General features: G+C 38.6%; 1 protein-coding gene across 2 annotated transcripts in view; it reads right to left on the reverse strand.

Moving 5' to 3' along the window:
* Positions 1-27,260, reverse strand: part of TPST1 (tyrosylprotein sulfotransferase 1) — a gene marked incomplete at its 3' end in the record, with an annotated part of 115,994 nt that overhangs the window by 33,013 nt on the left and 55,721 nt on the right. For both annotated transcript variants that reach the window (XM_082857220.1, XM_082857219.1), the window contains exon 3: positions 22,677-22,875. In XM_082857220.1, coding sequence (XP_082713346.1) covers positions 22,677-22,875 — 199 coding nt within the window. The remainder of the gene's footprint in view (positions 1-22,676; positions 22,876-27,260) is intronic.

Raw genomic sequence — 27,260 nt, forward strand, 5'->3', positions numbered from 1 at the left:
CAGGAGAAATTTGGGTAATTGGTATTATATTAGTCAAAATACACAGTAAATAGTAGAGACCGAAATCAAAATAGCTCAAGGAAACAAAAAAGGATATGTTTCCCTCATGTTATCAAGTGTCCTCAAATTTATCATCACAATGATTTCATCCTTAGACAGGCTCTCTCCAAATGGTGAGAAAGATGCCTCCATTAGCTCTAGGTTCACATCATCTTTTGGCTTCCAATCCCAGTAAGAAGAAAGAGAACCCCTTTCCCCCAGCATCTATATCAATCTATGAAAATACTCTGGCCCCCTTGGTTCATATGATCTCCCAGACAATTCACTAAGCCCAGGGATACTGAGTAATCTGATTGGCCAGCCCAAGTCCAGCCACTCCCTGCTCCCCTCATTCCCCTCATCCCCACGACAGGAAAGGCAGGGCTACACGACTGACAGCCCATTTCCAAAGCTTAAAAATGCTGAGCAGACCAAAAAAAGTAATAAATCTTCATCTCATTCTTTCCAGAGACATCTCAGTACAAGGGATCTATACTCAGACATACCTGCAGCCATTCATTAGCTTGAGCATAGGAACTTCTATTCTTTGTTTGTTTGTTTGTTTTTGGCGGTGCCATGCAGCATGCGGACCTTAGTTCCCTGACCGGGGATCGAACCCGTGCCCCCTGCATTGAGAGCACGGAGTCTTAACCACTGGACTGCCAGGGAAGTCCCAGGAACTTCTATTCTTGAAAAGACAGCCGTAATGGAGAGAAAGGCAAGGCAGATAAGTGGGAGAAGGATATGTGAAATACATATAAACTCCACACATCAAAGTACGTAGAGAATTTCTAAAAATCATTAAGGAAAAAGCAAACGATTCAGTAGAAAATTGGGTAAGAGACTTGAAATGGCATTTCATAACATAGTTTAGTGGCAAATAACATAAAGTGTTAGCTCTCATTAGTAATTAAGGAATACAAATTTTAACCATCATAAAACATCACTACGCTCCTACAAGAAAGACTAAAATTTTAAAAGATTGACCAACAAATATTGACAATGTAGAGTAACTGAAATTCTCATACACCTGCTAGTGATAGAGTATAATCACTCTGGGAAACTCTTTAGCATTATCTGCTAAATTTGTACATACAAATGCCCTCCATACATTCATTCTGTAAAGGAAAAGAATAACTCAGCAGGCCTAAGCTTGCTCAAATGTTGCACATTTCCAAGAAAGGCCTATTTTCAGGACTGGTTCTTGGCTGGCTCCTGGGATCTGAGCTTGGAATGTTCTGTCTATAAGAATGTTTTTGCATGTCTGAGGCCTTGGGCCAGCCTGTACCAGTTTCAGCAGATAGTTTATGTTAGTAATTTATTTACGGTGAACATCTGTTTTTTCTCTGGGGGGGTCTACATGTCTACATGACCAACCCCTAATAAAAACCCTGGATTCAAAAGCTCTGGTGAGCTCCCTGGTTGGCAACAATTCACATGTGTTGTCACACATGTTGCTGGGTGAATGAAGCAAATCCTGTGTGACTCCACTGTGAGGGACATTTGAAAGACAGTACCTGGTTTCCTCCAGAGTTTCCCCCATATGCCTTTTCGCTTTGTAGATTTTACTTTATATCCTTTTGCTATAATCAACTGCAACTGTAAGCATAAGAATTTTGGATTACTGTGAGTGGTCTTGGGAACTCCTAATGTAAATCTTAGGCATATTCTCAACAAAAATGCATACTCATTTTCATCAAAAGACATGTACAAGGATACTGCATATCAACATTAAAACATCCCTAAAACTATAAACAACTCAAATGTCCAAATAGTTGTGTAACTATAGTATCACATTAAATAACAAAAATGAACTACTGTGAAATGCAACAACATGAAACTCATGAATGTTAAAGGAAAGAAATCAGACACAAAAGAATACTGTCAATACCCTCCAGCTGAAGACTACCAGGAATATAGTTGTAGTTGAACATGGTGAATTCATTACTCATTTAATCAAGGGAAGACACACAACGTGGGAAATGGGGGATGTCTCAGTAAAAGAGTATTAGAAAGTACTTTCATGATTCAGGTTTTGGTTAGGTGATTTTGGGAAGAGTCCAAGGAAACAGGAGTTTGCTCTGGACTGGGTGCTGTCAGCAAGCAGGGATGATTCTATAACTGGGTATCTTAATAAATCTTATCTAAAAGGAAGGAAGACTAGAAGTGAGACTAAAGCTACTTGTAAGAAGCAGCAATCAACTCATATTAAACAAGAGGTGGGTATTGGGTATTTTGTGGTTTGCACAGTGACCTTGATATTTTCTGTGCTCAAACAAAATTATAAAGTGGCCTTGTCTTTTCTCAGTTCATCATGGTTAAAGAGTAATCTTGTCTTGTGTTTGTATTTGGTGAGATCATTTATACCCAATAAGAGACCAACATGTCCTAGTGGTGAGCACCAAGCCAGTTTCTTTTTCTTTCTTTTTTTTTTAACTATTTGCTTTTTTACTGAAGATCTAATTGGCTTCATTTAACAATTTATAAATCAGGCAGCACTCCATCTAGCAAGCAGAGAGGAGCTCCAAGGAGCTGTGCAAAATGGAAGGCTTTTAAAGGCAGAGATGGGGTGGACAAGGAAGTCCAACTATTTGACCAAGCCAGTTCCTAATAAACCATGGCCTAGAAGTTGTGTCAGATCAGTTCTTAGATGTCAGAGACTGCTTTTCATCTTTCCTGAAAATATACTGAGTGATTCCATTTATATGAAATTTAAAAACAAGCAAAATTAAATCCATGATGGCAGAATTCAGGACAGAAGTTATCTGTGGGAAGAAGGAAAGAGGAGGAGGAAATAATTTGGAGGGGCAGGCAGAAGGCTTCTGGGGTACTGTTACTATCTCCTTGGAAGGAAAAAAGAAGCATCTCTGGGTTGAAAAATGGTAGAAAAACGGAAAGGAACTGGCAATAGTCTGCACAATCTTCCTTCAATTATAAAACATGATCAATAGGTTTTTGCTACAAGATGAGGTCTTTGTATGCTCTCTCGCCTGTCAAATCACTATTTAGGAGAATGTGTCACTTGCTGAAATGCAAAATACATTAAGTGAAAAATATATGAAGAATTCACATGAAGCCCATTGATGCTTATTCAAGATTTCAAGTCCCAAAAATGAACACTTGAAAAAAGCAATGTTGAACTTCTATCAATGTCAGCTATGCAGATTCAACAACAACAGAAAATAACACAGGCATACCTTGGAGATATTGTGGGTTTGGTTCTAGACAACTGCAATAAAGCAAGTATTGCAATAAAGCGTGTCACACACATTTTTTGGCTTCCCAGTGCATACAAAACTAATGTTTACACTACATTGTAGTCCATTAAATGTGCAATAGCATTATGTCTAAAAATAATGTACATACCTTAATTTTAAAATGTCTTATTGCTAAAAAATGCTAACCATCATCTGAGCCTTCAGTGAGTCGTAATCTTTTTGCTGGCGGAGGGTCTTGCCTTGATGTTGAGGGCTGCTGACCAGTCAGGGTGGTGGCTACTGAAGGCTGGGGTGGCTGTGGCAGTTTTTAAGAATAGGACAACGATGAAGTCTGCTGCACTGACTGACTCTTCCTTTCATGAATGATTTCTCTGTAGCCACGCAATATGGTTTGATAGCATTTTACCCACAGTAGCACTTCTTTCAAAACTGGAGTCAATCAAACCCTACTGCTGCTTTATCAACTAAGTTTATGTGATATTCTAAATCCTTTGCTGTCATTTCAACAATCTTCATGGCATCTTTACCAGGATTAGATTCCATCTTAAGAAACCACTTTTTTTGCTCATCCAGAAGAAGTAATTCCTCATAAATTAAAGTTTTATCATGAGATTGCAGCAATTCAGTCACATCTTCAGGCTCCACCTCTAATTCTAGTACACTTGCTATTTCCACCACATATACAGTTACTTCTTCCACTGAAGTCTTGAACCCCTCAAAGTCATCCATGAGGGTTGGAATCAACTTCTTCCAAACTCCTGTTAATGCTGATATTTTGATCTCATCCCATGAATCAATGAATGCTCTTAATAGCGTCTAGAATGGTGAATCCTTTCCAGGAGGTTTTCAATTTCCTTTGCCCAGATCCATCAGAGGAATCATTTTCTGTCTAAGATAAAGCATTATGAAATGTATTACTTTGGGGCTTCCCTGGTGGCACAGTGGTTGGGAATCTGCCCGCCAATGCAGGGGACGCGGGTTCGTGCCCTGGTCTGGGAAGATCCCACATGCTGCGGAGCAACTGGGCCCGTGAGCCACAATTACTGAGCCTGCGCGTCTGGAGCCTGTGCTCTGCAACAAGAGAGGCCGCGATAGTGAGAGGCCCGTGCACCGCGATGAAGAGTGGCCCCTGCTCGCCGCAACTAAAGAAAGCCCACGCACAGAAACGAAGACCCAACACAGCCATAAATAAACTAATTAATTAATTTTAAAAAATGTCAGGTGCTGTGCTATTTAAGAAAAAAAAAGAAATGTATTACTTAAATAATAATACTTGAAAGTCAAAATTACTCCTTGACCCATGGGCTGCAGAATGAATGTTGTGCTAGCAGGTATGAAAATGACATTAATCTCATTGTCCATTTCCATCAGAGCTCTTGGGTGACCAAGTGCATTGTCAATGAGCAGTAATATTTGGAAAAGAATCTTTTTTTTCTGAGCAGTAGGTCTCAAAAGTGGGCTAAAATATTCAGTATTTGTAAATAAATGTGCTTTCATCCAGGCTTTGTTGCTCTACTTATAAAGCCTAGGCAGAATAGATTTAGCATAATTCTCAAGGGCCTTAGGATTTTCAGAATGGTAAATGAGCATTGGCTTCAACTTCAGGTCACCAGCTGCATTAGCCCCTTACAAGAGAATCAGCCTATCCTTTGAAGCTTTGAAGCCAGGCATTGACTTTTCCTCTTTAGCTATGAGGGTCCTAGATGGCATCTTCTTCCAGTATAAGGCAGCTCTGTCTACATTGAAAATCTGTTGCTTAGTGTAGCCACCTTCATTAATTATCTTTGCTAGATCTTCTGGATAACTTGCTGTAGTTTCTGCATCAGCACTTGCTGCTTCACCTTGCACTTTTATATTATGGAGATGGCTTCTTTCCTTAGGCCTCGTGAACCAACCTCTGCTAGCTTCAAACTTTTCTTCTGCAGCTTCCTCACCTCTCTCAGCCTTCACAAAATTGAAGAGTTAGGGTCTTGCTCTGGATTAGGTTTTAGCTTAAGGGAATGCTGTGGTTTGATGTTGTGGTTTGATCTTCTAACCAGACCAGTAAAACTTTCTCCATATCAGCAATAAGGCTGCTTTGCTTTCTTATCATTTGTGTGTTCACTGGAGTAGGACTTTTAATTTCCTTCAACAACTTTTTTTTTGCATTCACAACGTGGCTAACCACTGGTGCAGGAAGCCTAGCTTTTGGCCCATCTCAGCTTTCTACCTGCTCTCTTCACCAAGCTTAATCATTTCTAGCTTCTGATGTAAGGTAAGAGATGCGCAACTTTTCCTTTCACTTGAACGCTTAGAGGCCATTGTAGGGTTATAAATTAGCCTAATTTCAATATTGCTATGTCTCAGGGAACAGGGAGGACCGAGAAGAGGGAGAGAGATGGGGGAAATGCCAGTTGAACACGCAAAACATTTATCAATTACGTTCACTATCTTACATGGGCATGGTTTGAGGTGCCCAAAACAATCATAATAGTAACATCAAATATAACTGATCACAGATCACAACAAATATAATAGTGAAAACGTTCGAAATACTATAAGAATTCATATTTTCAAATGAAACAAAGAATGGTAATGGAAATTATTTTCAAAAATATGATGAAAGATATGAATTCTGGGAGGAGGAACCAAGATGGTGGAGTAGAAGGATGTGCTCTCACTCCCTCTTGTGAGAACACCAGAATCACAACTAGCTGCTGGACAATCATTGACAGGAAGACACTGGAACTCACCAAAAAAGATACCCCACATCCAAAGACAAAGGAGAAGCCACAAAGAGACATAAGGAGGGGCACAATCACAGTAAAATCAAATCCCATAACCGCTGGGTGGGTGACTCACAGACTGGAGAACACTTATACCACAGAAGTCCACCCGCTGGAGTGAAGGTTCCAAGCCCCACGTCAGGCTTCCCAACCTAGGGGTCCGGCAACGGGAGGAGGAATTCCTAGAGAATCAGACTTTGAAGCCTAGTGGGATTTGACTGCAGGACTTTGACAGGACTGGGGGAAACAGAGACTCCACTCTTGGAGGGCACACACAAAGTAGTGTGCGCATCGGGACCCAGGTGAAGGAGCAGTGACCCCGGGGGAGACTGAACCACACCTACGTGCTAGTGTTGGAGGGTCTCCTGCAGAGGCAGGGGGTGGCTGCGGCTCACCGTGGGGACACGGAAACTGGCAGCAGAAGTTCTGGGAAGTACGCCTTGGCGTGAGCCCTCCCAGAGTCTGTCATTAGCCCCACCAAAGAGCCCAGGTAGGCTCCAGTGTTGGGTTGCCTCAGGCCAAACAACCAACAGGGAAGGAACCCAGCCCCACCCATAAACAGTCAAGTGGATTAAAGTTTTAGTGAGCTCTGCCCACCAGAGCAACAGTCAGCTCTACCCACCACCAGTCCATCCCATCAGGAAGTTTGCTTAAGCCTCTTAGATAGGCTGATCCACAAGAGGGCAGACAGCAGAAGCAAGAAGAACTACAATCCTGCAGCCTGTGAAACAAAACCACATTCACAGAAAGACAGACAAGATGAAAAGGCAGAAGGCTGTGTACCAGATGAAGGAACAAGATAAAACCCCAGTAAAACAACTAAACAAAGTGGAGATAGGCACTTTCCAGGAAAAGAATTCAGAATAATGATATCAAAAGCTTTACAGACAAGCAAAAGCTAAGAGAATTCAGCACCACCAAACCAGCTCTACAACAAATGCTAAAGGAACTTCTCTAACTGGGAAACACAAGAGAAGAAAAGGACCTACAAAAACTAACCTAAAACAATTAAGAAAATGGTCATAGGAACATACATATCGATAATTACCTTAAATGTGAAGGACTAAATGCTCCAACCAAAAGACACAAGCTATCTGAATGGATACAAAAACAAGACCCATACATATGCTGTCTACAAGAGACCCACTTCAGGCCTAGGTACACATACAGACTGAAACTGAGGGGATGGAAAAAGATATTCCATGCAAATGGAAATCAAAAGAAAGCTGGAGCAGCAATACTCATATCAGATAAAATAGACTTTAAAATAAATAATGTTACAAGAGACAAGGAAGGACATTACATAATGATCAAGGGATCAATCCAAAAAGAAGATATAACAATTATAAATATATATGCACCCAACATAGGGGCACCTCAATACATAACGCAACTGCTAACAGCTATAAAAGAGGAAATAGAGAGTAACACAATAATAGTGGGGGACTTTAACACCTCACTTACACCAAGGGACAGATCATCCAGACAGAAAATGAATAAGGAAACAGAAGCTTTAAATGACACAATAGACCAGATAGATTTAATTGATATTTATAGGACATTCCATCCAAAAACAGCAGATTACACTTTCTTGTCAAGTGTGCATGGAACATTCTCCAGGATAGATCACATCTTGGGTCACAAATCAAGCCTCAGTAAACTTAAGAAAATTGAAATCATATCAAACATCTTTTCTGACAACGCTATGAGATTAGAAATGAATTACAGGGAAAAAAACATAAAAAACACAAACACATGGAGGCTAAACACTACATTACTAAATAACCAAGAGATCACTGAAGAAACCAAAGAGGAAATCAAAAAATACCTACAGAAAAATGACAATGAAAACATGACAATCCAAAACCTATGGGATGCAGCCAATGCAGTTCTAAGAGGGAAGTTATAGCTATACAAGCCTACCTCAAGAAACAAGAAAAATCTCAAAAAAAAAAAGAAACAAGAAAAATCTCAAATAAACAATCTAACCTTACACCTAAAGGAACTAGAGAAAGAAGAACAAACGAAACGCAAAGTGAGCAGAAGGAAAGAAATCATAAAGATCAGAGCAGAAATAAATGAAATAAAAACAAAGAAAACAATAGCAAAGACCAATAAAACTAAAAGCTTGTTCTTTGAGAAGATAAACAAAACTGATAAACCATTAGCCAGACTCATCAAGAAAAAGAGGGAGAGGACTCAAATCAATAAAATTAGAAATGAAATAGGAGAAGTTACAACAGACACCGCAGAAATACAAAGCATCCTAATAGACTAGTACAAGCAACTCTACGTCAGCAAAAGGGATAACCTGGAAGAAACGGACAAATTCTTGGAAAGGTATAACCTTCCAAGACTGAACCAGAAAGAAACAGAAAATATGAACAGACCAATCACAAGTAATGAAATTGAAACTGTGATTTAAAATCTTCCAACAAATAAAAGTCCAGGACCAGATGGCTTCACAGGTGAATTCTATCAAACATTTAGAGAAGAGCTAACACCCATCCTTCTCAAACTCTTCCAAAATATTGCAGAGGAAGGAACACTTGCAAACTCAATCTATGAGGCCACCATCACCCTGAGACCAAAACCAGAAAAAGATACTACAAAAAAAGAAAATTATAGACCAATATCACTGAAGAATATAGATGCAAAAATCCTCAACAAAATACTAGCCAACAGAATCCAACAACACATTAAAAGGATCATACACCACGATCAAGTGGGATTTAAACCAGGGATGCAAGGATTCTTCAATATACGCAAATCAATCAATGTGATACACCATATTAACAAACTGAAGAATAAAAACCATTTGATCAACTCAAAAGATGCAGAAAAAGCTTTTGACAAAATTCAACACCCATTTATGATAAAACCTCTCCAGAAAGAGGGCATAGAGGGAACCTACCTCAACATAGTAAAGGCCATATACAACAAACATCATTCTCAATGGTGAAAAACTAAAAGTATTTCCTCTGAGATCAGGAACAAGACAAGGATGTCCACTCCCACCACTATTATTCAACATAGTTTTGGAAGTCCTAGCCACGGCAATCAGAGAGGAAACAGAAATAAAAGGAATACAAATTGGAAAAGAAGAAGTAAAACTGTCACTGTGTGCAGATGACACAATACTATACAAAGAGAATCCTAAAATGCCACCAGAAAACTACTAGAGCTAATCAATGAATTTGGTAAAGTTGCAGGATACAGAATTAATACACAGAAATGTCTTGCATTCCTATACACTAATGATGAAAAATCTGAAAGAGAAATTAAGGAAACACTCCCATTTACCACTGCAACAAAAAGAATAAAATACCTAGGAATAAACCTACCTAGGGAGACAATAAACCTGTATGCAGAAAACTACACTGATGAAAGAAATTAAAGATGATACCAACAGATGGAGAGATATACCATGTTCTTGGATTGGAAGAATCAATATTGTGAAAATGACTATACTACCCAAAGCAATCTACAGATTCAATGCAATCCTATCAAATTACCAATGGCATTTTTTATGGAACTAGAACAAAAACTCTTAAAATTTGTATGGAGACACAAAAGACCCCAAATAGCCAAAGCAGTCTTGAGGGAAAAAAACGGAGCTGGAGGAATCAGACTCCCTGACTTCATACTATACTATAAAGTGACAGTAATCAAGACAATCTGGTACTGGCACAAAAACAGAAACATAGATCAATGGAACAGGATAGAAAGCCCAGAGATAAACCCACCTATGGTCAACTAATCTATGACAAAGGAGGCAAGGATATACAATGGAGAAAAGACAGTCTCTTCAATAAGTGGTGCTGGGAAAACTGGACAGCTACATGTAAAAGAATGAAATTAGAACACTCCCTAACACCATACACAAAAATAAACTCAAAATGGATTAGAGGCCTAAATGTAAGACCGGACACTATAAAACTCTTAGAGGAAAACATAGGAAGAACACTCTTTGACATAAGTCACAGCAAAATCTCTTCTGATCCACCTCCTAGAGTAATGGAAATAAACACAAAAATAAACAAATGGGACCTAATGAAACGTAAAAGCTTTTGCATAGCAAAGGAAACCATAAACAAGACGAAAAGACAACCCTCAGAGTGGGAGAAAATATTTGCAAAAGAATCAACCTCTAAAATATATAAACAGCTCATGCAGCTCAATAGTAAAGAAAGAAACAGCCCAATCCAAAAATGGGCAGAAAACCTAAATAGACATTTCTCCAAAGAAGACATACAGATGGCCAAGAAGCACATGAAAAGCTGCTCAACATCACTAAGTATTAGAGAAATGCAAATCAAAACTACAATGAGGTATCACCTCACACCAGTTAGAATGGGCATCGTCAGAAAGTCTACAAACAACAAATGCTGGACAGGGTGTGGAGAAAAGGGAACCCTCTTGCACTGTTGGTGGGAATGTAAATTGATACAGCCACTATGGAGAACAGTATGGAGGTTCCTTAAAAATAGAATTACCATATGATCCAGCAATCCCACTACTGGGCCTATACCCAGAGAAAACCATAATTCAAAAAGACACATGCACCCCAATGTTCATTGCAGCACTATTTACAATAGCCAGGTCATGGAAGCAACCTAAGTGCCCATCGACATGAATGGATAAAGAAGTTGTGGTACAAATATACAATGGAATATTACTCAGCCATAAAAAGGAATGAAATTGGGTCATTTGTTGAGACGTGGATGGATCTAGAGACTGTCATACAGAGTGAAGTAAGTCAGAAAGAGAAGAACATATATCGTATATTAACGCATGTATGTAGAAACTAGAAAAATGGTACAGATGAACCGGTTTGCAGGGCAGAAGTTGAGACACAGATGTAGAGAACAAATGTATGGACACCAACGGGGGAAAGCCGTGGGGGGGTGGGGATGGTGGTGTGACGAATTGGGCGATTGGTATTTACATGTATACACTGATGTGTAGAAAATTGATGACTAATAAGAACCTGCTGTATAAAAAAATAAATAAAATTTAAAAAAAGATATGAATTCTATTTCCAGGAATAGCAACTTGTATCAACACACATAAGTTTGCATATTATTTCAAGGGACTCAAAGACACCAGAAAGTACACGCAGGTTAAGAACTACCACTCCGTCATTTTCTATTTAGTACTGCAAAAGAGAATTCTGCAGCCAGCATAATTTTTGTTCCTTTGTAAGTAACCTATTTTCTTATGCCTCGATATATACAGGAGAAGCTCAATTACAGTAATGTAGTCAAAAGAGGGAATTTTTCCTGGAAGTGAACTAGGATGTCTCCCATAGCTGTAGCAAGGGCAGAGTTGGAGATGATTTTCATAGACAACTAGAACAGGACTTCAAATAATGGATGCCCTGAATGTCCGTATCACTTACAGCCACTGAATCAATATTTCTGAAAACCAAGCCCAAAGTGTGAGCCTGCATATGCTTGAGTAACAATGCTAATTGAATTCACAGCCATGTAAGGTATCATATTAATGTCAAGGCAGTAAAACCACTATGATTATTAAGAGAGCTTGTGGATAAGTCCACAGGGAGCTATTGCCTTTGGGTAGCACACCACCTCTGTGGGTCAGCTGCCAACGGAATGGTGGTGGACCTGGAGCCACTGTCGGTCAGGAGGGCCAGCACTCAGGTGGAAGAGCTGGATGTGGAATGGAAAAGAGCAAGGACAAGCACGACAACACCAGCCTCCTCTGTGTCTATCACTGCATCTGCCTGCAAAACCTCCAGGAAGAAATGGCCATCGCTTTACTTCCACCTCTCAATCTCACACAATTTCTTCTATGGACAAGCTCTCGCCTAGAACCATACAAAGAAGAGAATTCTGGGAGGGGCAGTTCCCAGCCTTAACCAAGTTGACAACAGAACAATACAACATATCTACTAGTCGACCAACCTTCCCAGTTTGCCCAAGACTATCCCGGTTCTAGCACTGCAAGTCCTGTACCCCAGGAAACCCCTCAGTCCTGGGCAAACCAAGATAGTTGGTCATCCTACCTTCCTTGCCAATAGAGGCAGTCTTTTCTCTCTGAAAAAGTTGGCATCCTCTTGCCGAAAGAACCTTTCATGATCTCTCTTGAGGTAGTCACCTAGCAGGAGAACAATGACCCACCCACCACCTCTTATTGCTTCTAAACTTAGAACTAGACTTAAATCTCAGCAGGCCCCAGAGAGATGAACACTAAGTCTGACCCTAGAAGAGGTTTTGTACACACCACAAGAATTTCAAGATTTTGTCTTTTTGTATCTGCAAAACCTAAGTAAAGTGTAGTAGAAATCCTAAGACCAGAGCAGAAGAAATGTAATGTTGGATTAATCCAAATTTATTGATATGGATACAGAGATTTTGGATGCAATGTGTTAAGCTTGAGTACCTGGGAATAACTAACAATTTCTTGTCTTGTTCCTGATCTTAGTGGAAATGCTTTCAGTTTTTCACCATTGAGGATGATGCTGGCTGTGGGTTTGTCATATATGTCCTTTATTATGTTGAGGAAAGTTCCCTCTATGTCTACTTTCTGGAGGGTTTTTATCATAAATGGGTGTTGAATTTTGTTAAAAGCTTTCTCTGCATCTATTGAGATGATCACATTGTTTTTCTCCTTCAATTTGGTAATATGGTGTATCACATGGCTTGATCTGCATATATTGAAGAATCCTTGCATTCCTGGAATAAACCCCACTTGATCAGGGTGTATGATCCTTTTAATGTGCTGTTGGATTCTGTTTGCTAGTATTTTGTTGAGGATTTTTGCATCTGTGTTCATCAGTGATACTGGCCTGTAGTTTTCTTTCTTTGTGACATTTTTGTCTGGTTTTGGTATCAGGGTGTTGGCGGCCTCGTAGAATGAGTTTGGGAGTGTTCCTCCCTCTGCTATATTTTGGAAGAGTTTGAGAAGGATAGGTGTTAGCTCTTCTCTAAAGTTTTGATAGAATTTGCCTGTGAAGCCATCTGGTCCTGGGCTTTTGTTTGTTGTAAGATTTTTAATCACAGTTTCAATTTCAGTGCTTGTGATTGGTCTGTTCATATTTTCTATTTCTTCCTGGTTCAGTCTCGGAAGGTTGTGCATTTCTAAGAATTTGTCCATTTCTTCCAGGTTGTCCATTTTATTGGCATATAGTTGCCTGTAGTAATCTCTCATGATTCTTTGTATTTCTGCAGTGTCAGTTGTTACTTTTTCATTTCTAATTCTATTGATTTGAGTCTTTTCCCTTTTGTTTTTTGATGAGTCTGGCTAATGGTTTATCAGTTTTGTTTATCTTCTCAAAGAACCAGCTTTTAGTTTTACTGATTATTTCCTATTGTTTCCTTCATTTCATTTATTTCTGATCTGATCTTTATGATTTCTCTCCTTCTGCTAACTTTGGGGGGGTTTTGTCCTTCTTTCTCTAATTGCTTTAGGTGCAAGGTTAGGTTGTTTATTTGAGATGTTTCTTGTTTCTTAAGGTAGGATTGTATTGCTATAAACTTCCCTCTTAGAACTGCTTTTGCTGCATCCCATAGGCTTTGGGTCATCGTGTTTTCATTGTCATTTGCTTCTAGGTATTTTTTAATTTCCTCTTTGATTTCTTCAGTGATCTCTTCGTTATTAAGCAGTGTATTGTTTAGCCTCCATGTGTTTGTATTTTTACAGATTTTTTCCTGGAATTGATATCTAGTCTCATAGCATTGTGGTCGGAAAAGATACCTGATATGATGTCAATTTTCTTAAATTTACCAAGGCTTGATTTGTGACCCAAGATATGATCCTGGAGAATGTTCCATGAGCACTTGAGAAGAATGTGTATTCTGTTGTTTTTGGATGGAATGTCCTATAAATATCAATTAAGTCCATCTTGTTTAATATATCATTTAAAGCTTGTTTCCTTATTTATTTTCATTTTGGATGATCTGTCCATTGGTGAAAGTGGGGGGTGTTAAAGTCCCCTACTATGAATGTGTTACTGTCGATTTCCCCTTTTATGGCTGTTAGTATTTGCCTTATGTATTGAGGTGCTCCTATGTTGGGTGCACAAATATTTACAATTGTTATATCTTCTTCTTGGATTGATCCCTTGATCATTATGTAGTGTCCTTCTTTGTCTCTTGTAATAGTCTTTGTTTTAAAGTCTATTTTGTCTGATATGAGAATTGCTACTCCAGCTTTCTTTTGATTTCCATTTGCATGGAATATCTTTTTCCATCCCCTCACTTTCAGTCTGTATGTGTCCCAAGGTCTGAAGTGGGTCTCTTGTAGACAGCATATATAAGGGTCTTGTTTTTGTATCCATTCAGCCAGTCTATGTCTTTTGGTTGGAGCATTTAATCCATTTACATATAAGGTAATTATCGATATGTATGTTCCTATTACCATTTTATTAATTGTTTTGGGTTTTTTATTTTAAGTTTTTCCTTCTCTTGTGTTTCCCAGTTAGAGAAGTTCCTTTAGCATTTGTTGTAAAGCTGGTTTGGTGGTGCTGAGTTCTCTTAGCTTTTGCTTGTCTGTAAGGTTTTAATTTCTCTGTCAAATCTAAGTGAGATCCTTGCTGGGTAGAGTAATTTTGGTTGATCCCTGAAAGTACAGTCTTAGGAAATGGGATTTTAAATACACAATGGAGGGGGGATTCCCTGGTGGCGCAGTAGTTGAGAATCCACCTGCCAATGCAGGGGACACGGTTTCGATCCCTGGTCTGGGAAGATCCCACATCCTGTGGAGCAACTAAGCCCCTGTGCCACAACTACTGAGCCTGCGTGTCGCAACTATTGAAGCCCATGCACCTAGAGCCTGTGCTCTGCAACAAGAGAAGCCATCGCAGTGAGAGGCCTGCGCACTGCAGCAAGGAGTGGCCCCTGCTCACCGCAGCTAGAGAGGGCCCATGTGCAGTGGCGAAGATCCAAGGCAGCCAAAAATAAAATAAATTAAAAGAAATACACAATGGAGGAAGGAAAGACATTTCTTAGAACCCAGAAGATCCGCTATTACACTTGTTTACAATGGAAAGTTAATGGAAAATTACAGGAAACAATATAGGCATGACCATTATTGGCACACATGCTTTTAGAATGAAGGTTTGGGTCACCATACAACCAACATGGTTAATGAGGGCAAATGGAATATGAAATAGCTAGAGAAAGAAAGAAATTACAAATACCATCCATGATCACGTGGCAGGTGCAGAAATGAGGACTGCAATAGTGTTATATTCTTCCTGCTTTGTTATGAATATATCTGAATAGATTAACTATTTCTTTTTTTTCCCCTCCCTTTACCATTCCCATACGCTCTAATATAAGGTGTGTTACTTAGGGCTGACTCTATATCTCAGTATTTAGGTTTCAGGATATCAAAGACGGAATGTGACTCAGCTAGGGGAGTAAATAAATACACCCAGAAATGAATAAAGTGCAATGTGTAACACAGAGTCCCCTCTTTTGGGGAGATGGTTAGTATGCTTTTAGTTTTGTAAGGGATCATTGCATCATGTAAGGTGGAAGTACAATGTCATTATCTTTTTTTTTTTTTTTTTTGCGGTACGCGGGCCTCTCACTGTTGTGGCCTCTCCCGTTGCGGAACACAGGCTCCGGACACGCAGGCTCAGAGGCCATGGCTCACAGGCCCAACCACTCCGCGGCATGTGGGATCTTCCCGGACCAGGGCTTGAACCCGTGTCCCCTGCATTGGCAGGTGGATTCTTAACCACTGCACCACCAGGGAAGTCCAAGATCGCCCAGTCTTGTGTGGTCCTTAGCTTCCAGGGCCCTGCTGCAGTTACCATTCAGAGGTGAAATAAATTAATTTAAGCTTCAACCCAACTCCCTGCCAGCTGTTATTTTTAAAAAGTCAAAGAAATCAACCTTTTTTCTACAGCACACAGGAAACTGTGGGTTGGGCTAAAGGTCAAATCTCCATAATCTCATTTAAATCCAGAAGTAAACTAAATAAAACTGTTGCTCAGCCACAGCTCGGCCTGACACACTGAAATTTGAATGATCAGCCAATTACCCTAGCTGCCTGACAGAAAAAAGAATATGCCCTCTCTGGGAAAAATAAATCAAAAATATTATCTAGGTTACTCTCTACTCTTCTTTTATACAAAAGGTGCAGTATGAAATCAAAACTTCTAAGACATGTGAAGAAGCAAATAAGTATAACTCATAATTAAGAAAAAAGGCCAAAAGAGAGACCCATGTATAAGTACTTTAAAATAATTATTATAAATATGTTAAAAGAATTTAGGGACTTTCCTGGTGGCACAGTGGTTAAGAATCTACCTGCTAATGCAGGGGACACAGGTTCGATCCCTGGTCCGGGAAGATCCCACATGCCACAGAGCAAGTAAACCCATGCGCCACAACTACTGAGCCTGCGCTCTAGGGCCCACGAGCTACAACAAGAGAAGCCACCGCAATGAGAAGTCCTTGCACCGCAACGAAGAGTAGCCCCCGCGTGCCAAAACTAGAGAAAGCCCACGCACAGCAATGAAGACCCAACACAGCCAAAAATAAATAAATGAATAAATAAATAAGAATTTAGAGGAAAAGATGAACAGAATGGGTGGAGAGACGGAGGATTCCAGCAGAGAAACAGAAATTCTAAAACTGAAAAATAAACTATCTGAAATGAAGTCACTGGATGGGATTAATGGCAGACCAGACACAGAAGAAGAAAGGAGCAATGAATTCAAAGATAGGTTAATTAAAAACAAATCAAACCTGAGGCCCAGACTAGAGATGGCAAAAGAGACGATCAGTGAATTTGGCACATTTTAGTCAAACTGCCAAAAACTGGAGATAAGAGGAAAGTCTTATTAGCAGCCCCCCCAAAACAAACCCAAAAAACTATTACATTCATAAGAATTTTAGCTGACTTCCCATAAAAACAATGAAAGCCAATAAAATAACATATTCTGAGTGCTGAAAGTAAAACAAACAAACGAAACCCAAAAACCTGTCAACCTAGAACTCTATACTCAGCAAAATATTCTCATATAATGGAGAAATAATGACATTTTCAGATAAACAAAAGCTGAGAGAATTAGTAGCCAGCATACCCTTACTATAAGAAATCCTAAAAGAATTTCATCAGGGTAAAAAGAAATGATTCCAGATGAAAATCTGAGTCTTCAGAAAAGATGAAAAAGATCATTTGTGGCCCACAGAAAAGTTTGCAGCTCTTGTCAGAGAGCAACTACCATAAACAAACAAATAAAAAAAGAGGTATAGCTAACAAGGGGAGCTAAGAGCCAATAGTGGAGATAAAATGAAATACTTAAACAAACTAGACTGATGCAAAAGAAGGCAGGAAAAAAGAAAGGGACAAAGACAGACATCTAAATAGAAAACAAACAGCAAGGTGGTAGATTTAAACCCAAACAGGTGAGTAATAACGTTACATGTAAGTAGATTAACTAGTCCATTTAAAGTCAGAGATTATGAGTTTAACAAATAAGACCAGCTATATCCACTTATAAGCAACATACTTTAAATATAAAGACACAGATTAAGAGTAACAGGATGGAAAAAATATACCATGTACACTGTATGCATAAAAACAACGAAGTGGCTATGTTTACGTCAGACAAACTAGACTTCCAGAGAGAAACATCAGAGATGATGAGAGACACTTCATAATGATGAGTTAATTCCTCAAGAATATATAAAAGGGTTTGCTCCTAATAATACTGATTCAAAACACATGAAGCAAAATTAACAGAAATAAAAAATAATCTTTTTCCAAAATTGATAAAATTAGACACCCCCTATCAATAAGAATTAGAAGATTTGAGCAACACTGTGAAACAACATGACTTAATTGATATTTATAGAATTCTGCAACAGCTGCAGAATACACATCCTCTCGAGTGACATGTGAGAACATATGCTGGCCATAAGGCAATTTTCAATATATTTCAACGGACTGAAACCACACTGAGTAGTTCTCTAATCGTAAAGGAATTAACCTAGAAACAAACAATAAAAAGATCACCAGAAAATCTCCAAAGACCTGAAAAGTACATGCCATTCTAAGAAGTCTGGGCTCTATCCTATAGTACTAGTGGAGCCATTCAAGGTTTACGCAGGGGAATGATACATTCAGATATAATACATTCAGATTTGAACTTTTAAAAAATAACTTTCATTGAATATTTTAAAAATGTAGCAGAAGAATGACTGAACACACTCACATACACAAAGGGGAATAAACCATAATTCATGTAAAAAATGAGGAGAAACTGAATTAAGGTACCTGAAATAGGATTGAATCAAGATATTTTCAAATGCAGAATCAAGGGGACTTGGTGACCAATTAATTACACGTGATCTGCAAAGCTAGTTAATCCTAACTAACTTTGATGACTAGACAAATAGGAATGCTACTATGGAGACAGGAAAAACAGGGAGAAGCAGTTTCTGATGGGTACAGGAACTAGAAAACACAGGTGTGCATTACAGGCTCTCCCTTTAATGCAAGAACATCAATTCTAACTGCTGCAGCTTCTTACTGTTTGGCTCAGGGATATAACCCAACTCCCCCTCCCAGCTCACTTAATTAATATTCAAGTTCCTTCTTGTTTGCTCTGTGGGTTCTGCACACTGATACGTGCTTTGCCATTTGACTATTTGCTCTTCTTTAGTACTGTCTAGTCTGGTTTTCAACTGGATATTCCATTCACACTTGGATCTGCTTTTCAGCTCACTCTCCAGGTTTAGTAACCAGGTCTTTGAACTGTTTTTTGGCTTGTCCCACGTGTCCTGAGGACTCTGCTCCTCATACCTGCTCACTGGCTCATAGACAACGCAAATATAGATAAACACAGCCTCATCCCACCCCTATTCTAGATTCTTGCTCAGTTTAGTGAACAATCCATCTAGCTTCTGCCTATCAAGGAACAACTTTGGACAATAAGTTCATTTGACATTGAGTTTGAGGTCTTTGTGAATATCCAAGTGGAGAGATACAGAAAGCAGGTGGAAAAAAATGAGCCTAGGGCTCAGGAAAGAGACCCAGTAGGAGATAAAGATTTATGATCATCAACAAATAGGTTGTAATCAAAATCACATGAGTGGATGAGCGTAAGGAGACTATAGAACAGAAGTCCTTAATCTGACAGGCTTCAGGGGCATCTATGAATCCACTGAAATTGTGGGTAAAATTCTGTGTATGTATGTGTCTGCACTTCTCAGATAGGGATCCATAAATTTCATCAGCTTCTCAAAGGTCTTTAACTCTAAAATTATTAAAAACCTATGCGGGAGGGAGATGGCTAGAATGTAACCTAGAGGGCACTCCTTACTAAAATGTGCTACAATTGTGGGATTAGAGACCATGGTGGGAAAGGTATGGAATATGTTAGCATTTCATTTCCAATTTACCATCTGAGTCACAGCAACCATGAAGCACATGATTTTCTATTCAAGATTGGGCAACACGTCCCCAAAATACACTGACTCAGACACCAGTACTTCTAGATTACCCAAAATTGTATGAAAACTAGAATTTTTAGGCCTAGAGCTTTGGATTCTATATTCCCAGTCAAAACGTGAATTTCTTCCCCACTCCCATCCCATAAATAAAGGGCACAATCTCCGCAGCCACCTTCTTTCTCTGGAGTCCATCTCATGTCACAGCTGACAATCGAAGATCACTTTTTAAGCATTACTTTATGAAACTTCATGATCATCAATGCTGGATATATTAGCATCTGAGTTTTTACAGGCAAAAAGCTCTGAAAATATATAATCCAACCCCACAAAACAAGGATGTCAGCTTGTATGCATTATCACAAAGTGCTCAAAAATGCAATTATAGTTCACACTTTACCTTTTTTTCCTCAAAATTATTTGTCACTTTAGAGGTAGACAAAGATGGTGGGAAGGTTTTTTCCAGGGTGCATTTTGAAACTCTTTCAAAAGCCACAAATGTGTATGAAACAAATTCTCTAGTCACAAGGATTCAAACCACAGCATTCTTCCCTACTTAACCACTCAAGCAAGCCAAGAATAATCTAGCTGGTCCACTCACATGTAGGGAAACTATAATGTCTACTACTTGGGGAACCTCTAAATATCACTTACACATGTACCTTGGTTTATAAAAACCATTTCAGTATTGTACAAAGGAGAAAGCTATGAATTACCAATTACCAAGAGATTAAAAGGACTATGATAATGCACTGTATACTTTGCCTTTAGCAGAATGTAATTCACAAAACTTTAACACATATAAAACTTTTTTCAAACTTAAATGTTTTGTAAAAGAATATATACATATAGGTAATAACTGGAAAATGTTCAATTATATTAATCAATGAAACCTATTAAAATTAGCAAATATCTAAAATAAAATTACCTATATTATGCTGGTAGTTCAAAAGAATAAAAAAAAATTATCAACATATATCATGCACCTTAAAAAAATTTCAGATATTTTGACGTGGTTTAATTCCACTCATTAGTCTAGCCCTAAAAAAAACCCCACTAAAATGTAGTATGTGCAAAGATGTTCACTGTAGCACTATCTGTCAAACAGAAAATTGTAAACAGCAAAAGAAAAATGGTAAAATAAATTATAGAACATATACTAGGGAAACATTTCATTTGTTTGTTCATTCATTCATTCACTTACTACTGTGTTTCATAAAGGATTTAAGGTGGCTCATAAAATGATTTATTTATACAACCATGAAAAATTATGTTTAAAAATCATGTACACAATGAGAAAATGCTCATGAATATTAAATGGAAAGGGCTGAATACAAGATTGTGTGTGTGCAAAAGTGAGATGTAAGACAAGTATTCTTACCTTTGTTTAACAACATGCAAAGAAGAAAGAGAAATCCATCAAAATGCTAAAAATGGTATTTGTCGGGGTGGTAACATTATAGGTGAATTTTATTCTCTTATCTTTTTAATTTTATAAGTTTTATAAACTAAGTTTATATATATATATATATATATATATATATTTTTTTTTTTACGGTATGCGGGCCTCTCACTGTTGTGGTCTCTCCCGTTGCGGAGCACAGGCTCCGGACGCGCAGGTTCAGCGGCCACAGCTCACGGGCCCAGCCGTTCCGCGGCATGTGGGATCTTCCCGGACTGGGGCATGAACCCGTGTCCCCTGCATCGGCAGGCGGACTCTCAACCACTGTGCCACCAGGGAAGCCCCTAAGTTTATAGTTTTATAATAATGCTTGTATGTATGAAAAATATAAAAAGGATAAAGATTATTTTAAAAATAAAAAAAAAATCTGCCTCCATATATGATGGTTTATAAGAAAATAGCTCTTCGTATATAGCCACTAATGACTTGAAAAAAGAAAACAAAAGTAATATCTAAGTGTAAAAAAATCCAGATGGAAATCAGCCTCATGAAATATAAGTTTGTTTTTCGATTAAAGGTATCAACAGAAGAACAGAATAAAGAGATGATATATTATAAGGTTGTGGGGAGGAGAGGTAACTGACATAAAAAAAAAAATACCAGGGCTTCCCTGGTGGCACAGTGGTTGAGAGTCCGCCTGCCAATGCAGGGGACTCGGGTTCGTGCCCCAGTCTGGGAAGATCCCACACGCCACGGAGCGGCTGGGCCAGTGAGCCATGGCCGCTGAACCTGTGCGTCTGGAGCCTGTGCTCCGCAACCGGAGAGGCCACGACAGTGAGAGGCCCACGTACCGTAAAAAACAAAACAAAACAAAACAAAAAACATACCAGAGAAAGGCAAGGAATTTTAATCTTGAAATCCAACAGCCTAACAGTGAAGTTACGCTAACACGGTTGTCTTATTTAAACTGTAGTTTCAAAAAATACCACATCTATAGACAGAAAGTAGAACTGTGGTTGCCAGGGGCTAGAGGAAGGGGGAATGGGTAATGATTATGTAGTTTCAGTTTGAAAAGATGAAAAAAGTTCTGGAGATGGATGGTGGTGACAGTTCTACAACAACACAAATATACTGGACTATACACTTATAAATTGTTAAAATGGTAAATTTTGTTATTTAAATTTTACAATAAAAAAATACATTAAGGTATGATTTGAAATAGATTATACAGGTAAGGTATATATTCACATTTTTTGAGTTTTCAGCTTTTCTCAAATAGGATTATAAAGATGTGAGCATAACTTATAAAAGAAGTAGTTGTAACTACACTTTAATAGTAACTTTCTCTCAATCAGAGGGTTGTTTATTGTACCTATGTAATAATTCTTCTCATGTAGCCAATGTTTAGTTTTCAAGTATCAAGAAATCATGCCTCATCTAAACAAAGGTTTAAAAGTAAAGTAGCCATTAGATTCAAAGTAAAAAGAAACTAGAAGTAAGTGAGGTCACTAATAATTCTGGTGTTTATGCAAATTTATGATAATCAGCTATGAGAATAAATCTCCCCAACAGTAAGCACCATTCTTAGAAATTGGGAAAAAGAGATTAAAGAATTGTCCCTATAGTCCCTGGAAAGAGCCACAGTTATCCTTAAAATGCAGTGGAAGATTTCTGATGATAAAGCATTTTACAAATAGGATTTTTCTAATTTAAAATAATTTTCTGATCATAAAAAAGCAAGGAACAAAATAAGAAAAAACTTTTTAGGACCCAAATTCCATACCCAGTTTTCTCAATTCACTTTAAAAATCTCACTTACCCTTCTAGTGTTTTCAAGGATTTTGGGATCAGGTTTTCCATAGTTAGGTGGATTGGCATACGGGTCATATCCAAGTTTGGCAAGCATGGGTGCAATCACCGCCATGTCTTGTAAAACATCTGGAGGTATCTTCCCAACCCATTTTGATAGAGCTCCCACATTGACTGGCTTGATGACCTGGTCTGTAGATCTCTCCACTCTGAAAACAATATAATGTGAATAAACATGTATTTAGAATACTGAAAACAGTACTGGAAACATATTTTTTTTTTTGCGGTACGCAGGCCTCTCACTGTTGTGGCCTCTCCCGTTGCGGAGCACAGGCTCCGGATGCGCAGGCTCAGCGGCCATGGCTCACGGGCCTAGCCGCTCCGCGGCGTGTGGGATCTTCCCGGACCGGGGCACGAACCCGTGTCCCCTGCATCGGCAGGCGGACTCTCAACCAGTGCGCCACCAGGGAAGCCCCTGGAAATTATTTTTGATGACTCTAAAAATTACAAGTCTTCAGATTATAAAAGCTATTGAGAAAGAGTGTATTTTTCAGGCTTGACATTACTTACTAGACTTTTTTTTTTAATGTTCTCAATCTGACAGCAATTATTGGCAACCTCAGATTCCTAGAAATAGGAAAAACGGTCAGGTGAAAACATCTGCACAGAAGGTACTGACATTTTAATTACAACATTCAGAAAAACATAACAAAGATAAGACTGCTTAGAAAAACAGCTCGTCAACTTACTTGAAATACATAAAAATAAAAACCACAAGTAAATAAGATGGCTTGATGAATGATGACTAGAGGAACGTAAAGATGGACAGATTATGTGATAAAGCAAATACAGCAAAATGTTAATTGTAGCTAGTGGGTATAATTCTTTCAGTTCTTTATATGTTTGAAATTTTTCATAACAAAATATTGGGGGGAAAATAGTCAACCATAATCCACTAAGACTGCAAAATATTCATTTGTCCTATTTTTCTGTTGATTTCCTAAAGAACCCTATTTTCTAAGGAAGAAAAAGGAGTGCTATTTATGACTTTTGATATTACAAAATAAATGTGTTCTACCTCTTGACCTAGAAATTTACTTTAAGCTTATAGTGACACTATATTTGACTAAATAACTCATAATCTTAGGGTAAAATATAATCTAAAATGACATCTAGATTGAAATTGGATCTGAACTAGCAGATTTTGGCCAAATGACATTCAAACAAAAGTACCTAAGAGAGTTTTATATCATAATACATTAGAAGTCATTCAAACACACTATTCTAATAAAAGGTTAAAAAGATCTTTTTCTTTAAGTTTTCGATCTCTCGCTGCAGATAACCATTATCTGATGAAGAATCCCTCAAAGGGGCTCCACTCCTTAAAAAATACACAAGAGAGGACTTCCCTGGTGGCGCAGTGGTTAAGAATCCGCCTGCCAATGCAGGGAACATGGGCTCGATCCCTGGTCTGGGAAGATCCTACATGCCGCGGAGCAACTAAGCCCACGCACCGCAACAACTGAGCCTGCGCTCTAGAGCCCATGTGCCACAACTAGAGAGGAGCCCACACACTGCAACGAAAGATCCCACGTGCCACAACTAAGACCTGACATAGCCAAGTAAATAAATAAAAAGAAAATAAAAATATCTAGTATATAACCAAACATACTTTATAAAAAAAATATGAAATAACTAGAGAACATCCAAGCGCTGAACTGCATATTTACTGTGGGTGCACTAGGAACATTAGAGAATGGGAGTCACATCTGTAGAGATAAACATCTCAAGAAAAAAATGCTTTATAGTAAAAAAATAATTTCTGTTCATTCTATGTCAGGTACTTTGCATATGATATCTACTTTAATCCTTGAAACAACCTTAAGAGAAATATTATCAGTCCCTATTTTTCAACTGTGTTAACTGAGACCCATAAGTGATTTATCCAAAGTCACACAGTCTGGAAATAATGGAGTTAGAATTTGAACCTACTGAACCTGTCTGACTCCAAAGCATCTGTTTTATCCAGTTTCTCTTACTGCCGTCCTATTGACGTCAAATCACATCTTGATTTTTACATTCTACGCTTCCCTGAAAACTTTGGCCTCTTGTTCTATACTGCATAGACTAAGTGGTTTTGCCACAGTGATAATATACTACACATGTAATAGGTATATACAGCGCTGTGCTGGTAACACTTTACAACCTGATCTCTGAGAAGGGAAAGGTCATAATTTGTAGCATTTACTGATGACCAATGGTGTAAATACTCCCACCATGGATGATTTCAAGCTACCAACATGATGTCATTGACCACAGAGTTGAGAAGAGATGCACAAAAATGGGTTCACTGTAGCTGGCACAATCCAGCTCCAGCAGACCACTGGATATCTATAGGGTCACGATCTCTTGTCCCAAATTCTGAAATCCAAAAACTAAACATTTTCCTGTAACTCATGTGGCAGCAAAACATAACCTGAACTGATAGGAATCTATTTAAAGTCTTTATTCTTCTTGGCATAAACAATCATACTCTTTAATGCAGAAATACTGATGTCCTTGATTATAGCGTGTTGACCCAGAACAAACAGAGGATGTTATATAATATGTGTTATGTACATCATATGACCTTTCTAGAATCCAAAAATTTTGAATTCTGAAACATCTGTGTTAAGCACTGAAGTCACACATAGGGTCTCATATGTCGTGACTGGGAAGTTGGTAATGATAGAAGGGTTTTAATCACAGGACTGACAAGACTAGATTGTTCTTATCTGCATTCAATGTTGAAAACTATGGGAAGAGAAGATTGAAGGATGGGGTAACCGGGGTCAGAAAAACCAGTAAAGACGTTCAACTATATATTGAAAGAATTGAGAAATGATTAAAGCTCCAACTACAGCAAATGACATAGAGATGGAAAGAAAAAACCTCCATCGATTTGTTTTTTTTTTTAATAAATTTATTTACTTTTGGCTACATTGGATTTTCGTGGGCTTTCTCTAGTAGTTGTGGTGAGCAGGGGCTACTCTTCATTGTGGTACGCGGGATTCTCATTGCAGTGGCTTCTCTTGTTGTGGAGCACGGGCTCTAGGCACGCGGGCTCAGTAGTTGTGGCACACGGGCTTAGTTGCTCCGCGGCATGTGGGATCTTCCTGGACCAGGGCTTGAACCTGTGTCCCCTGCATTGGCAGGTAGATTCTTAACCACTGTGCCACCAGGGAAGACCCCAGAGATTTGTTTTTAATTGATCAGACTTAGTGGTCAATTAGATATGGGGAGGAGAGAAAGGAGTCTAGATGAATTCGTATTTGACTTGAAGGACTGAATGGACCGTGTTTTCATTCATAACAATAGCATGGAGGAAAAGCATAAGTATTGTTGCTTAGTTTTGTTTCAGATGTAGGGAACAAAGGAAAAGAGGTAAACTGATAGTAGTAAGGAAGTTACCAAAAGTCTAAAGGAAAATTAGAGTTGACTAAGAGACTGAAATGTAGTATGTGCTCAGTAAACAATAGCTAGTATTATTTTTGCATCCAGAATATAGCACCGGTTCAGAAGAAAAATGAAAGCCATTATTTATCATGATGATTGATTTAAAGATAAAGTTCAACCATCTCTTCTCTGAAAGAGAATTCTAAAATGAAAAGTCTTTTTTTTACGTAACCACTGAGTCACAAGATTCACTAGTAGCAAATGCAGTTGCCATGGACTCCTTAGGGGGAAGAACTTGGGAAGGTATACTGCGTATCACTCAGGTGTTTCTCTTTAAGGCAGCAGTAATGGCATTTTATATTGATTGAGCATAAAATTCATACTAAATATTTTTTGAACACCCACTATGGGTCAGGTCAAGTGTTAGATACTAAGTATGCAAAGATGACATGACTAGGTCATGGCCTTCCTCTCAAGAAGCTCAGAGTCCAATAAGAGAGATAAGCATACACATGATTAATATGCAGCATGATAAATGTGATGACAGAGGTTAGAAACCATATTATGGCAATGCAGATGACAGAACTAGGTCATTCCTCTCCTAGGGTCTGACATGAGTCAGCGTAAGTTACCAAATAGCTAAGGTAAAGATCAGTAATCTATGGGTCACAGGCCAAATCCAGTCCTACTGCCTGTTTTTGTCTGGGCTTCAAGCTAAGAATGGCTTTACATTTTTAAATGTTTTTTTTAAAAAATCAAAAGAATAATATTTTAAACACATGAAAATCATATGGAATTCAAATTTCTATGTCACAAAGTGGTTTGTTTGTTTGTTTGTTTCTTTGGCCATGCCATGCAGCATGCAGGATCTTAGTTCTCCAACCAGGGATTGAACCCATGCCCCCTGCACTGGGAGCACAGAGCCTTAACCACTGGACCACCAGGGAAGTCCCAAAAAGGGTCTTTTCTTTTCGGCTACACAGCATGTGGGATCTTAGTTCCTGGACCAGGGATTGAACCCGCGCCCCCTACAGTGGAAGCAGGGATTCTTAAAGTAAAAACACAGAACACAGAAGATGAACGTTAAATGGCATATAGAAAAGGGACTGAAAATTAGACTGACTGCAGAATTTCTCTTACAACAACAACTACAACTAGT

The sequence above is a fragment of the Leucopleurus acutus genome, assembly GCF_964270905.1.
Source record: "Leucopleurus acutus genome assembly, chromosome: 16".
Taxonomy (NCBI): Eukaryota; Metazoa; Chordata; class Mammalia; order Artiodactyla; family Delphinidae; genus Leucopleurus; species Leucopleurus acutus.